Source organism: Natator depressus, chromosome 15, assembly GCF_965152275.1.
Source record: "Natator depressus isolate rNatDep1 chromosome 15, rNatDep2.hap1, whole genome shotgun sequence".
NCBI lineage: Eukaryota > Metazoa > Chordata > Testudines > Cheloniidae > Natator > Natator depressus.
Window position 1 is genome coordinate 25544793 of NC_134248.1, and position 14329 is coordinate 25559121.

The following is a 14329-nucleotide window of genomic DNA, read 5'->3' on the forward strand; positions in this document are numbered from 1 at the left end:
TCTCTCTTTCGTCTTATCACTCCAACCCTCACAATCTTTATGTAGAACAGGCTAGATGACAGCATAGCATTCACCATGTAATTATTGTGCCCATTTAAAATGTGAGCACATGGATTTCTTTGATGATTAGAAAAAAACAAAACCATGAAGACAATTCCAAATTTGATCCTGTAACATGTATGCCCTTAAAAGCTGCCGTCATGTCCACTTCTATGCAGATAGATGTTTGAATTCCAGTTTTGCATTCAGTTACATAAGAGAGCTGCATTCTGCCATTTTTCCAGTGAAATTACATTTAAAGAGATACTCTGTTTATAAACCATGGGTCTGATTACTGTTCTCACTTACCCTTCTTTACAGTGATGTCTCTCCATTGTTTTACAATGATGTGAGAGGAGAAACAGGCACTATATATTTAGGCCACAATCCAGCATAGCACTTAAACACATGCTTAATTTTAAGCATGTGAGCAGTCCCTCTGAAAAGCTAGGCATGTGCTTACATGCTTTGCTCCATTAGGGTCTTTATGAAAATACACTTATTTAATAATAACACCACCTAGATTCTCATAACTGAAATAACTTCTATAATTGAGTTTACTTTTCAACATTTCTGTTGCTTTCAATTGACTCCTAAGTCACCTTCTGAAAATGTTACCCTACATTACTAAAGAAAGAGGTTTTATAGACAATGTGTGTTCAGAGGGAAATGCAGTATTAATATTTGAAAATCTTATTATTGAGGCCAGTCCTGTGTCTTGGCAGCACTGCTTCACAATGTGCTGCAGAAGACACAGTTCTGAGCATGACCTTAGGTCTCGTTCTTCCTTTGTCAGCAGAGAACTAGTCCAGCTAAGCAGAACAAAGCTGCAGTATCTATTAGCGCTGACCTGTACACACTAAGCACTGCAGGGGGCCCATGGAACTGATGAAAATGAAACAAACAGATTTAAGATACAATCTGGACAAAAATGTTTCAAATCTATGGTTTCTTTTGGGTTTTGCTTTGTTTTTACCCGTCTTATTTCTGCAGTGGAGAAGCCAGAAGTCTTGAGCTGCTCACATTCCTTATGCAGGTTTTTAAAGGCTTCTATCAGATCTTCATACTACAAAACACAAGGGAAAGAAAAACCTCAAAGCCAGCACTGTATCTAATAGGTTGCAAATCACTACATTGCTTTTTATTAATACCATATGTGCACAAAGATCAGCACTGTAAACACATGGTCATTTAGCTGTTTTCTCATCTGAAAAATAGTCAACATATAAAGTAGACATTCACGTTTATTACACCATTGCAGCGAACAACCTTTTATTTGAGGGTGCCCTCATGAACCCCACAATTTCTCCCCTGCTTTAATGCTTTTCTCAGTGACACATATTGCAGCCAGCATAGTTCTAAGGAAGACTTGCTTGGCTCCACTGGGAGTTAATCCATGTATGTCCTCAGTAAGAGTCATTGGTTGGTTGGTATATGGCTCTCCCTAGGTCTGAGTACACTTCCTGTGTAACCCTAACAGTCCAGAGAGGAAAATCTTGATCTGAGAATGCAAATACAAGTTTCACAAGCTTCTTGAGCATGCAAGGTACTGACCACTCTGGCGTCACTCCAACAAAGCACTTAAGCATGTGAGTAGTCCCATAGACTGTAATTGGGGCCAGAGTGGTTAGCCCTTGCAGAATTGAGTCCAATGTGCTAGATGCTACGGTGAGTGGGGCAGTTTAAATACTACAATAGATTTGATAGAAGATAGTATACCGCATGCTACTTCTAAGCCATTGTGTTCCCACCAGTGATCCTAAACTGAGAGTCAATGTTCAAGTAAGTGCAGGTAGAGAAATAATACCAGAAGACCTAGAGAGTTTAGAAATATAGGTAGGAAATAAAATTAGATTAAATTTGGAAAAATGCAAACTAACATCCAAGGAAAGATAATGCCCACAGAAACACAGACATTAAATAAAATGGAGAAATCTAAAAACTGACCTGCAAGTGCTCTCTTATTCCCTTGCAAGAGCAAATTAGATATGAATGTTCAACACAATATGGGAAAAGTATCATTTCACAAAGCAGTGAAGTGATTTTTCTTTTCAAAATAACTCTGCTGAGATAGCAACTGGAATACTACATTGTGTTCTGGGCACTTCAATATCAGACACATACTGACAAAGTGGAAGGAATTCAGAGAACAACAACAAAATGATTACGGGCTTGAGGGACTGATTTACAAGAAAATAGTAAAAGATGAAATACATATAGCGTGGCTAAGTGACATATAGAGAGGGAGACACGATAAGATGTATGCATCAATGATGACAAGGAATAATTTATAAAGAGGTGGGAGTAGAAACATGACTAAGGGCTTGTCTATATGGGACATTAATACCTGGCTTATCATGAAGTAATCTACAGTGGACACTACTACTGCACACTAAAAGTTCCATAGTGTGCTTTGATGTAGTGCTGACTGAAACGGGATTATTTCGAAGTGCACTACAGAACTTTTAGTACACTGTGGCACTGTCCATCTAGGACATTACTGTGTGGCCAACTGCTGCGCTATAGAGTCACACCCTGGCTTACTATGCAGTTACATCCTGTGTAGACAAGCCGTGGAGAAGTGGGGTGAAATTGTGGCCTTTAGGCACTACAGCAGTATAAATGATAAATAATAATAATAAAAGAAAAATGGATGATGATGATAATGAAAGCTTTTATACACAAAGATCAGTTAGCTTGTGGAACAGTTTCCCAAGGGAAGTGATGGAAGTCCAGAGCTTGGGACATTTAAAACAAGACTGGCCAAAGCCCTAGAAAAGTATACTGTAAACAACAATCTTGCATTGGCATCTGTGGATGATCAGATTATCTGGAAGGGCTTTTCCATTTCTATTTTCTATTATCCTTCTTCATTTGGGATCCAGAGACACTGTATAGTTACATACTCATGGAGAAATGCGCATAGCTGGTATTTTCTTTGGCTTTCTTTTGTGGCTTGACATGGTCCTCTTTCCACAATCCAGGGAAGAGGCTGCACTCAGATGATCCACCTCCCAGTAGCTCATGGGTTGGGAGGCTTAAAGCCAATAGTATCCACATGGGAAAGACTCAGTATTTCATGAATGGGAGATACACTTGAGTGAAGGCCCAGTATGAACAAGAGCATGGTTGGCCAGTTTGACTGGATGGAACTATCAGTGGCAGCTGGAGAAGGAGTACACACAGCACATGCAACAGGAGACACACACAAGCAACCCAAGAAAGCTTATAGGTTCAGTGATGGCATGACTATCAATGCCATGGGGGAAAGTTCATCAAAGATTGGCCACAGAGATTTAGGTCTATGTTTTCTTGGTTATTTAATATAAACTACAGCCAATTTGATTCCCAGATGACAGCATGGCCTGGAAACTGGTAATTTCTTCAAGTCACCTGCTTAAGTAATCGGAAAAATACAAGTAAGCAAAGTACCATATACCAAAGAAACCTGCATTAGCTATGCTACTTCCAAGAAGTCATATGTGAATTGTTGATGTCTATCCCTAAAATACGTTGTACATTTGCGTAGCCAGATACAGTCAGTGAAACTTGATTAACTTCATCAGCATTTAAATACTCTCACATGGTAATGTCAAATTGCATAAAAGCTGGTATATTATTCCAGCTTCTATTTTGAACTAGTCAGTACAGCAGTGGTTCCCAAACTTGTTCCACCGCTTGTGCAGGGAAAGCCCCTGGCGGGCCGGGCCGGTTCGTTTACCTGCCACGTCCGCACATTCGGCCGACCGCGGCTCCCAGCGGCCGCGGTTCGCTGCTCCAGGCCAATGGGAGCTGCTGGAAGCGGCGGCAAAAGAAGCGGCGCACCGCCGCTTCCAGCAGCTCCCATTGGCCTGGAGCAGCAAACTGTGGCCACTGGGAGCCGCGATCAACCAAACCTACGGACGCGGCAGGTAAACAAACCAGCCCAGCCTGCCAGGGGCTTTCCCTGCACAAACGGTGGAACAAGTTTGGGAACCACTGCTGTACAGCATTAGTTTAATAATATAGTTATATTATTCTAATCCCAAAAAGGAACACAATTTACGTAATGGGAACAAGAGAGTTGGATATTTATACAAATTAGGACTGCCACATACTGAACAAACATACAGTCTACATTCCTTTTTCTAACTGCTGCTTCTGTTCAGTTATTTTAAAGTTATAAAATCAGAGATTGACGATGGTTACAAAAAAAAAGAGGGGGGGGGGTGTCCAAACCTCCATACAGCTATACAGCTTTCGTGATGCATAACAAGTATTTAGTGCTACTTGTTACAAACATTCCATAATATTGATTTCATGAATAACTAATGAAAACCTGGATTTGTGCTGGAAATGGCCCAACTTGATTATCATACACATTGTAAGGAGAGTGATCACTTTAGATAAGCTATTACCAGCAGGAGAGTGGGGTGGGAGGAGGTATTTTTTCATGCTTTGTGTGTATATAATAAGATCTTCTACACTTTCCACAATATGCATCCGATGAAGTGAGCTGTAGCTCACGAAAGCTCATGCTCAAATAAATTGGTTAGTCTCTAAGGTGCCACAAGTACTCCTTTTCTTTTAATGAAATGCACTAAAAATACTGCATAGAAATTAACTAACCATGTAGCTCAGATAATTTAAATCTGAACACACATCTTAATTACATTTCATTGGCTTTAAATTTCAGACCCACCCAGTTTAATTACTTAAGATCCACATTTAAGGTTCACAAAAAAATGCTGGAATGTCAGCGTTGGCAACGGAAGTCCTTTGTTTATCCAAAGAACATAGATATCTGTCTGCTAGAAATTGAATAGACCACCAATGGATTTTACTTGAGTAATCAAAAAGCAATCAGAAGACGATGGCATGCAGTCACTAATGTCTGGGGAGAGATTACAATGAGTTACCTACAGTGAAAAACTCCATGGCCTTGTCTAGAATAGGAAAAATGTATGTTAGCTCAGATATTAAAAACTTGGTGGTGGTTTTTTAAAAGCGTTAAACCCTGTCTACATTAGGTGTTAACATGGTTTTGAACACCACTTACTTAAAAGGTGTAGCTAACACACTTTTAAAAACACATTTTTTCTTAGTCTGCCCAAGCAATAATCCCCTAAACCATCCCTTTGCCCTTCCTTTTACCTATTTTATTAATTTAAAATAATAGCTGGGTAGCAAATTCATCTAAAACACTACCTGTTTGTTGGTGTCAGCCATAGTATCATCCTGAAGAAACTCAGCTGGCACTTCAAGTTTAATTAAGAAACGTGCCAGATAGGCTCTTTTCTTGAGTTCATTAGTCCGTTGAAGGAGCCAGTGTAAGACGGGATGAATCACAGGTTTGCTTCCAATAACTAAACCCTGGCGGAATGTACTCCTAAATAATAATAAAAAACAGTAAGTCTCCAAATAAAGAACACTGCTTTGGAACAAACACTATTAGCAATTTTTATGATTCCCTCCCCCACCTGCTAATGCTTTTCTCTAATGTTGCTGCCAGTTTGCTGACCACGGGCCTGATTCTGCCGCCCTTATGCAGGCAGAATTCCCACAGAAGTCAGTGAACAAAGACTGCAGCAATGGATCTTGTGTTTCTGAGGTATCCTCCAGAAAACTAGAAGATCTCAAAATGGCCTGGATTACCAGCCTACACAGTGGTACAGGATGAGTGCAGTACAGACCAATGTGCCTGGTCTCTAACGGACGGTGATGACCCTACTAGTCATACAGCACCCTCTACTGGCTAACCTATTGAATATCACAAGATACAAAAGCGATGGTAGCACAACAGTGGAGCAAACCAACAAGGACAGGATTGAGACGCAACTCCCAAACCCTTGAATTTTTTACTACCACAAGCTAAGTGTGCCATACACTATACATCTCCTAAGGGTTAATGGAAGAAATATTTTCAGAACATCTGCATATTAAGTGGAACAATCAGTTTCTATATACTATTTAAACAGTAGAACAAAACAATAACTTATAAATAGAGATATATTGATGAATGAGTCTGAAAGTGAAAGAAGTTGGTACAAATGTATCATTTTCTCTTTGAACGAGGAAAAGGATATTGGCAATGGCAGAACAATTAATAAGACAGACTTACGGGTAACAAATTATAAAATCTGAAGACAAACAATATTTTTACATACAGTAGATCATTTCAATATTGGTCTGCAATGAAAACAGACTTATTTTGCCATTATCTATAAACAAGCTGATACTTACAGGTCAGTAATACTTCCTGGAGGTTTGTATTTAAGGATACCAAGAAGGCTCAACATTCGTTTAGCTGTTTGCTCTGGCATCTCCTCTCTAATGTCAACAACATGCTGAAAAGCAAAAAAACAAATACTGTATTACCATGCATAGGTCAAATTGTTAGCCTCGCAGATCTAAAGGAAGGGACTTGATCCACCCATTATATGATATATTATAACATGTGACTGACATAAGTGAGGTGTCACATACAGAACACCACTCTAAGAGCCAAATTCTGATTCCCTTTGGACTCTTTCCCCATGTGTGTGCTTAGGCAACTTTATTTCAGACCCGTATTCTGGCTGGCCATGGGCCCACAGTCTGCCAGTCATACAGATTACTTCTGCCAAGAGTAACAGTAATCCTGACAAGACAGGGTGCATAGCGGCCACGATTACATTGTGGGCAAGATCATTACTCAGATATATGGCCCACACCTTCTGATCTAAAAACCTATTCCCCTCCATAGGTCAGCACTCAGAGAACCCGAGGATGGATTGTGGACTGTCAGCTCCTTTGCTTTGTGGGGCACAAGGGTAAAAGTTGCATCCCAGAGTTCACTTTCTGATCACTTCCCACCCTGTACATGTGACCAAGGGCCAGCCAGAATTTTGTCCTTTAGATGAAAGAAATGTAAGAATAAGATCAAGATTCACATTCTGATTCCTAATCAGAAATTTAAGATGGTTGGTCTCCAGCATTTTCTAGTTTGCCAAAAAATAACTAGATAGAAAGGATTCTCTTCTGGATGTGCACATTTAACTCTCCAAGACTAGCACAATCTACATATGTAAAGCAAACATATGCCATAAAATATACAAAATTAGCTGCAAATGGAGATTTTCTGCATGATTTCTGCTTCCACCACTCTTGAGAGCAAGCCTTCTAATGCCCATGTTTAAACTCCATCCTTACCTTTGGGTCAATCTCCCCCAGAACATCATTGAGAACCTGCAATAGCTGCATTGACTCCAGTGAGTCAAATGTGATTAAATTATAGTTCTTCTTAAAAGGCTCCTTATTGAGCTTCTCAACAATTGATTTGATTTGATCACTCATAATTGGGTCCTGAAAACAAAAGAGAGAGTGGGAGGGGGAAAAATCCACTCAGTAGAACAGATGTAATGAAATCTGTGAACCTCTGTATGCCATAAAACTCTTGTGACGGATGCATAGAGCTGGGGGGAGAGAGGGATGCTGCAAGACAGGAAGCCTGCAAACCCTGCCTAGTGCATTGCCTTTTATCATGAGGGCCTGTCTACATTTGAAACTGTAGCACTTCAGTGTAGACCAGCGTTTTCCAAACTGTGTTCCGCGGAACACTGGTGTTCCACACGATGTGAATAGGTGTTCCACAAAAGAATCTAGAATTTAATTTTGACTCTTGCACTTGATTTTTGTACTACTTTATACATGCTTTCCAGTTAGAAATTGTTAGTTCAAGTTATTTTAAATTTGTATTTTTGCTTTGTTTTATAAAATAAATTTGAGCATAAATCATGCAATTTTTTATTTGAAAACCAAACGACTACAAAATAATATTATAAGTGTTCCGTAACAGGCTAAAAAGTGTTCCGTGGCCAAAAAAGTTTGGGAAACACTGGTGTAGACATTACCTATACCAGGAGGAGGAGTTCTCCCATGGGGATAGCTAATCCACCTCACCGAGAGGGGGTAACTGTCGATGGTAGAATTTTTCAATCGACCTACAGCTGTCTACGTGGGGGGTTATGTTGATTTAACTAGTCATTCAGCAGTGTGGATTTTTCACACTCCTGAACGACCTCGCTGGGTTGACCTAACTTTTTAGTTTAGACCACAGAAAGAAATGTAGATTGAAACATTTGTATTTACTAGCAAACAGTAGTTCATGGGCTCAAGGAGCCCTTGTGGGTCATCTCAGCCTGGCTGCAATTACTGCATAGGGTATCACTCCCTGTAGCAGAGACCTCTATAGGTATCAGGGGGACCCCATAGCCTCCCCCACAGCAGGGACTGACCCCTACGGGTGCCAAGGGAATCCCAGATCCTCCCCGCACAGCAAGGAACAAGCCCGATGCATTCCAGAGGACCCCATATCCTCCCCAAAGCAGGGACGGATCCCTATGGGTGACAGAGGAACCCCAGATCCTCCCCAAAGCAAGGACCCTCCCCTCTGAGTGCCGGGGGGGGTGTCTCATCACTCTGTACAGTGAGACTGATGGGGACCCTCAGCAGGGACCGATTCCTTTGGGGACCTGGGGGACCCCATATCAATTCTCACAGAGGGACCTTGATCCCACTGGCTGCCGGGAGCCCCTGTATTCTTCCTTGCAACAGAGACCGACCTCCGGAATGCCAGGGGGCCCCTGGATCCTTCTCCAGAGCAGGACACACCCCCATGGCTGCCCGGGCCTCCCCGTGTTACTCCCTACAACCGGGACGGCTGGGACCGCTGCATCTATCCCAAAGCCCCCGGGGCCGGCCGCTAGGGACTTCGGCGCTGCTCCCCGCAAGGCCCCACCCCTCACCCCGGCCCCCGTTACCTGACCTCCTGCCCCAGCTACCCGTTGTCGTTCCCCCCTCCTCCTTCTCCTTCTCCCCAAGAGTTTTTCTCCTAGTTACCAAGCCCTTGGTAACGGTTGCTAGGGCAGAGTGGAACCCTTACTTCCGGTCACGTGGCGTATATGACGGCCGGCGCACAGGAACGGGCCATTGCCCTCCAAGCTGGGGAGGAGGGGGGTGAGGCGCATGCGCAGCTTGAGGCAGTGCTCTCTGCTTCCCCCGCAGGGGCAGGGGGAGGCGCGAATTGCAGCCTATGTGGCAGCCGGTGTAAAGGTGGAGCCGGAGTGGGCCCCCCCATTGGCAACCCTGCCTGGGCGCTCCCTTAGCTGTGACTCCACCTGGCACATGGGCGTGAGCTGCCCACTTTGCAGTGTGTATCACCAGCTGGGCTGCCTCTGACCTGGCCAGAAGTGGGCTTCATCCAGGGGAGCTCTAGGGTTGCTTCCAGCACCTTTCCTTACACGAGTCAGTGCTCATTTCTGTTGGGGCTTATTAGTAACTCGGTCTCCCATTGAGCCCTTTTCATCAGGAGGTAACAAATTGCTTTAGGAGAATTATTGAATTAAGCCTCTAGGCCCAAGTAATTCTCTCGTTTGACGAAGGAGTAAAATGAGGAAATGAGAACGTTTGTTTTGGTTTTCTTTTTAATTTGGACCTGATTACCCAAGTATCTGACTATCCATAATTGCTAACAAATAGATATGAATCTCGTTGGAGAAGATAACCGTGTAACCCATTTCAGGCAGGTGGGTGCATATACCACTCTTTGCAATTTTATCATCTCTGGAATTCCAAAATGATTCCAGTTGTATTAAAAAATAAATAGCTTGCAATCTGTTAATCATCCCCTTCTAGTGTTTATTCTTTTTCAAAATCAGGGTGTGTGAATTGATTTGCAAATGTAAAGAATTTAACTTTGTATTTCTTATTTTATTTTCTGATATGCTGTATGTGAGCTGTGTTTTCTGTTTCCAAGATGGAGAGCTTAATTCTCATCTCATTCTAGTGTGACTCTATTAACAGAAAAGGAGATACTCTTGATTTATACCTGTATAATATCTCAATTTTGAAAAGATTAGTGCATAGACTTCATAAGAATAGCCAGATTGGGTCAGACCAATGGTCCATCTAGCCCAGTATCCTGTCTTCTGATAGTGGCCAATGCCAGATGCTTCAGAGGGAATGAACAGAACAGGTAATCATCAAGTGATCCATCCCCTCTCACCCATTCCCAGCTTCTGGCAAACAGAGGCTAGGGACACCATCCCTGGCTAATAGCTATTGATGGACCTATCCTCCATGAACTTATCTAGTTCTTTTTTGAATGCTGTTATAGTCTTGGCCTTCACAACATCCTCTGGCAAAGAGTTCCACAGCCTGACTGTGCGTTGTGTGAAAAAATACTTCCTTTTGTTTTGCCCTTTTAAAAACTAGATCATGTTCCTTTGCTACTGGTAGTCTTTATACTGAGTTTAGTAATCCTGTTTATTTACAAGTTACTGGAAGAGATTCACTTTCCTTTCACATTTTCCTAATTTTTTTTGAGCTCTCTTTTCCTCAACTGAGTGTTTAGAGTATTTGTACTACACAGGGGGAGAGTGTCTTCCTATGGAGCTATTGGTGCCAATTCTGGCCCCTACGAGCTGTTCTGGGGGTATATAGGGGCCACAAAGGACCAGGGGAGAATTCGCCATGCTGGAGCAGGATAGAGGCGACATAAGTCCCCCTTTGCCAGTCCCAATGAGGGGATGTGCCTGTTGCATTCAGAGCTATGAGGATTCTGGGATGTGGTACAGCCACAAGGAGGCTGCTGCTGAGGTTCTTTTACCTAACACCACAGACTATTTCAGCCCTCCACAGTGGCCCAAAATCAAGGCAACACAAAGGTGGCTTAAAGCCAGGTTTGCCATCACCCCTTGGGCTGTGTCTGTCAGGAGGCCCAGCACAGAATCAGCCCCATTCATTTTTATCAAGAGGATGAAGAGTATTCAGGTAAAGAAGGAGTTGGTTTGAGTGCCATATAAAGTGTCACAGCCCTACTCTCCCTTACAGACACTACTGCATGTATGACTGCCTTGTGAATCTGTGAGGGGAGCTCAACCATGAAAGCCAGCAAATCAGAGTGGAAAGGAACCTGAGCAAATAGAAAACATGCTCAACGGCAAAAGAGAGATCACCTTATATGGGAGCATCCATGGGCAAGGAAATGAATGTATCTGGGCTGGCTGCTAAGGTCAGATCCCAACTGGATGGAAGAAGTTAATGTGAGTGTGCTTAGGAAGAAAAGAAGACACTGAAGAGCAAGTCTTTGTCCCAGTTGGAATCCAAGTCCTGTTATTTTTCCTTTTTGTTATAAATCAGGGAATGGGCACTTAAATCTGACTGGGTTATATTAAAATCCCTTTCTACAGTATGGCTTTTCAAGTACCTAGATGTATCACAGGTCTTGCTTTGATCCATCCCAATCTGTGTTATTTTGTGCTATTATTTTGTATCACACTTTTCAAAGTTTGTTGATATGCTGCTAATTTTCTCAGCATAGTATACTATAAACCACAGCACCCCAGGACAAAATCAGTGCTGGCACAGGCAATGTCCACTGTGATTCTATGATTTTATGAACAAGTACCTGCTTACCCCAGGTGCTAATTTGCCCCTGTGTGGTAGGGAATTGTAAATCAATTTTCAAGAAACTCTGCCAACTTAAAATCACACTTTGAGGATTTCTTGTGCCCGCTGCTGTCACATGTAACCTGAGGTGACTATAAACTGAAAAAGATTAGAGGAAACAATGCCTCTGTCTATCTTAATGAGTTTGTTTATTTTGTGTACTTGTGTCTTTGGTTCTGATGTGGGTCTTTCACACAGCAACAGGGAGAGAGGGAAATTGGCCCTCTGAGCCTTACTTATGAGTCTGATCTGGTGTAATCACATACTGAGGGCCTGTTTGACCACTGCCCTGCACCTTACATGGTCATTCACACCAGTGCAGAGTGGGCATACAGCACTAACATTCTAATTTGGTAGTGTATCGCACCCACTTTACACTGGTACAAATGACTATGCAAGGTTCAAGGCAACAAAGAATCAGGCCCTTAATGAAGCCAGAACAAGGTGTAAGCTTCACCAGCATAGTCTCCTTTAGACTCATCTTTGCATTTAGCCCAATGTTTTCAAACCTCTGGGGTATACTCAGGTGTGTCCTACTAGCCTTTGTAGGTAGATCAGAGCAATGCAAAGTTGCTTCAGTGGATTTGGACTATTGTACAGTGAATCCCTGGCTGGGACACTGTCCTGTGGTGATATTTTGGCCTGTGTTGAGGTAGCACTGCCCTCTCTTGGAGAACGAGGGTGTCACCCTGCAAAGCACAGTCATCAGCCTCTGCTGGCTCTGGAACTTCTTAATTTATTTCTAAAAATGTCCTGTGAATTTGGTGTTGATGAGAGGGGGCTGGGTTGAGAGCCATAAACAGCCCAGGCAGAAACAGCTTAAGTATCCTACCTCTACTGTTCCTCTCCTGTGCCTGTCTAACTGTACCTGCAGGGAACAGAGAGAGATCAGTCTTCAGTGATTAATCCTGGTCATGTGCCACCCGAGGCACATTGTACATATGCAAAGAAGAGTCTTTATGATCCCTACAATCTTTGGCCTCTGCTGAGAATACTAAAAATGGAGCCAGCTAGTGTATTTTGTGGGCCCCCTGATGTGGATACCTGTCCCCTGGGAACTGGACTGATATCAAGCAACCCATTTCATAACCGCTTTCAGAGTAACAGCCGTGTTAGTCTGTATTCGCAAAAAGAAAAAAGAAAAGGAGTACTTGTGGCACCTTAGAGACTAACCAGTTTATTTGAGCATGAGCTTTCGTGAGCTACAGCTCACTTCATCGGATGCATAGCATATTGTGGAAACTGCAGAAGACATTATATACACACAGAGACCATGAAACAAAACTTCTTCCCACCCCACTGTCCTGCTCCTAACAGCTTATCTAAAGTGATCATCAAGGGAGGGCCATTTCCAGCACAAATCCAGGCTTTCTCACCCTTCCCCCCGCCCCCGCCACAGACACACATACAAACTCACTCTCCTGCTGGTAATAGCCCATCCCTCTTTGAAACCTCTCTTTATAATGCGCATGATAATCAAGGTGGGTCATTTCCAGCACTAATCCAGGTTTTCTCACCACCGCCACCCCCCCCCACATACACACACACACCTCTCCAAAAACCACACACACAAACTCACTCTCCTGCTGGCAATAGCTCATCTTACAATGTGCACAGCAATAATCCAAGTTTAACCAGAACGTCTTGGGGGGGGGGGGGGGTTGTAGGAAAAAAAAAACAAAAAAAACAAGGGGAGATAGGCTACCTTGCATAATGACTTAGCCACTCCCAGTCTCTATTCAAGCCCAAATTAATAGTATCCAATTTGCAAATGAATTCCAATTCAGCAGTTTCTCGCTGGAGTCTGGATTTGAAGTTTTTTTGCTTTAAGATAGCGACCCTCATGTCTGTGATTGCGTGACCAGAGAGATTGAAGTGTTCTCCGACTGGTTTATGAATGTTATAATTCTTAACATCTGATTTGTGTCCATTTATTCTTTTACGTAGAGACTGTCCAGTTTGACCAATGTCCGATGAAGTGAGCTGTAGCTCACGAAAGTTCATGCTCAAATAAACTGGTTAGTCTCTAAGGTGCCACAAGTACTCCTTTTCTTTTTTCTTTTTGTGAATACAGACTAACACGGCTGTTACTCTGAAACCTGTCATTATGCAAGGCACTGCATTTAGCCGCATGGAGTGGAAATCTATCAACTGCATGAAAAAACTTGTACAGATACAGACAGACATCATCTTCCTTTCCAAATGCAAACAGATGGACATCGTACCAAAAGGACTGAAGGTAAAAAATCCATTACAATCTACATACCACACAGACTATGCTGACAGCTTCTGCCACACGCTCTCAAAGAAACTGCGGAATCACCTGATCAACATCCTCTACAGCAAACAGGGAAAGATTAAGAATGAGCTCTCAAAAATGGATACTCTCATAAAAAACCAACCTTCCACACAAACTTCCTCGTGGCTGGATTTTACCAAAACTAGACAAGCCATTTACAACGCACACTTTACTTCTCTACAAAAGAAAAAGGACACTAAACTTTCTAAACTACTACAGGCTACAAGGGGCCACAGCAATGGTTCCCTCAACCCACCCAGCAATATTGTTAACCTATCCAACTATACTCTCAGCCCAGCAGAAGCAGCTGTCCTATCTCGGGGTCTCTCCTTCTGCCCCTCCACCCCCTCGAACATGATACAGTTTTGTGGTGACCTAGAATCCTATTTTCGACGTCTCCGACTCAAGGAATATTTCCAAAATACCTCTGAACAACATAATGATCCACAGAGGCCTGCCTACCAACATTACAAAAAGAAGGATTCTAGGTGGACTCCTCCTGAAGGTCGAAACAGCAGACTG

General features: G+C 42.7%; 1 protein-coding gene across 3 annotated transcripts in view; it reads right to left on the bottom strand.

The window, feature by feature from the left end:
• IFT81 (intraflagellar transport 81) overlaps positions 1-8931 on the bottom strand; it is a 60770-nt gene extending 51839 nt beyond the window's left edge. Inside the window, exons 1-5 of one of the 3 annotated variants that reach the window (XM_074972606.1) lie at positions 8820-8931; positions 7210-7362; positions 6262-6365; positions 5227-5407; positions 1016-1105 (exon numbers count right to left, since the gene is read on the bottom strand). In XM_074972606.1, the coding sequence (XP_074828707.1) occupies positions 1016-1105; positions 5227-5407; positions 6262-6365; positions 7210-7353 (519 nt within the window). In that variant the 5' untranslated portion in view covers positions 7354-7362; positions 8820-8931. The remainder of the gene's footprint in view (positions 1-1015; positions 1106-5226; positions 5408-6261; positions 6366-7209; positions 7363-8819) is intronic. The other 2 variants (XM_074972605.1, XM_074972607.1) reach the window with 2 other exon arrangements.
• Positions 8932-14329: the final 5398 nt, after the last annotated feature.